Below are 1,597 nucleotides of genomic sequence, written 5' to 3' on the forward strand. Positions count from 1 at the left end.
TTTTATTAAATTTTTTTTATAATAGTTATGAAAAACAGACAAAATTCCAAAAAGAAAAGAATTTGCATGATGAGCTTCAAAGAGATAAAGAAAAAGTAATAACCTATGGAGTAGATAAGTATGAATGCCTGAATTCTACTTTTGATGCAAAATTTCCAGCAGAAATACATAAGGTATGATTATGTGATAAAATTATTATTAGGATAGAAAAAATTAATTTATATTGTACTTTGAAGGCTTGGAAATCATTGGTACAGTCATCTAAACCAAGGAAAATACAATCATGTATTTGGCCTGCTTTACAAAATGGTTCAGATATAATAGCAATTGGAACAGCAAAATGTGGTAAAACTATTGGATATGGGTTTGCTGTTTGTGGACTTTTAGCTACAAATCCAAATGTAAAATGTTTTTAAATAATTATTTTTTGCTTTAAAATTAAAATTAATATTCAATGTATCCCACTTTAGTTTATGTATGTAAATATTTTGGGAAAGTACACTGTGCAGAAGAAAGTGTTTTCAGGGATTATTGAAATTTGAAACGGATATTATAATAGGTAGATAAAGGTTTATTGAGTGTAAGCAGTAAAGTCTGATAGAGATCATTTACGTTTTTGTTATACTACATGGTATATTTTCTTTGGCGAATTCAATCATATCATTTTACGTACAACTTTACTGAAGAATTTGTAAAATAAAGCAAAAAAATTCTTCTAAACATCAGTATAAAATTTATGACAGAGATTGCTGATGTCAACAGCATAGTAAAAGCGGTGTCATTTTATTTAATTGTATAATGAAATTTGGAATATATTTTGGATATAATTGTATAATGAAGCTTTGCTTTATTGCCTTATTTTACGATAAAATCATGTATAAAATGATACAATTAAATTCATCTCATTACGTATTTTCCGAAATATTTGCATTAATAAATTAAAATGAGACACCCTGGATTTAAATTTGCGATGTGATGAAAAAAATGTTATTAACAAAGATTATCTGTGTCCAATAGGTTACATAAAGCAACAATAAATATTTCATAAACATTTCTTGCGAAACAGTACGAAGATTACTTTGAGTTTTTCATGTAGAATTATATGCTTTTTTATACATTTATAATATTGTAGGTTACTGCAAGACGAATTCATCAAGTACAACAGAATGTAACATTTTTGTATACCAAATTCTAAATTTACATCAGTTAAAGTAGAAGCAGTAGTAGTAGAATAAATAGTATGCGAATAAAGTGTTATATTCTGTACTTGTTGAATTCATCTCAATGTCTCCCATGATTATTAAGGAAATTTAAGGAGTTTAAATTAATCGAATGTTAATAATATCTAATGATATTATTAAAAAAATCATATACTTTTATTTAAAAAACTCAAAGTAATTTTGATTTTGCTTCAAAAGAAAATGTTTCGGAAATATTTATGATTGCTACCCATTTAACAAAGATCAATTTTTATTAATAGTTTTTTTTAGATTAACGCAAAGGGCTAAAAAAAATCTGCGAACCGTTAAAATGATAAATATATGCATCTTTAAAGTAAGACTATTATTTTCTTTTATATTCAAAATATTTTAATTAA

At 25.2% G+C, this 1,597-nt stretch overlaps 1 protein-coding gene across 1 annotated transcript in view; it reads left to right on the forward strand.

The window, feature by feature from the left end:
• Window positions 1-1,597, forward strand: part of LOC108571074 (putative ATP-dependent RNA helicase TDRD12) — a 5,551-nt gene that overhangs the window by 1,275 nt on the left and 2,679 nt on the right. Inside the window, exons 4-5 of the mRNA XM_017933044.1 lie at window positions 26-173; window positions 237-401. Coding sequence (XP_017788533.1) covers window positions 26-173; window positions 237-401 — 313 coding nt within the window. The remainder of the gene's footprint in view (window positions 1-25; window positions 174-236; window positions 402-1,597) is intronic.

Source organism: Habropoda laboriosa, unplaced genomic scaffold (genome assembly GCF_001263275.1).
Source record: "Habropoda laboriosa isolate 0110345459 unplaced genomic scaffold, ASM126327v1 scaffold106, whole genome shotgun sequence".
In the NCBI taxonomy this organism is placed as follows: Eukaryota; Metazoa; Arthropoda; class Insecta; order Hymenoptera; family Apidae; genus Habropoda; species Habropoda laboriosa.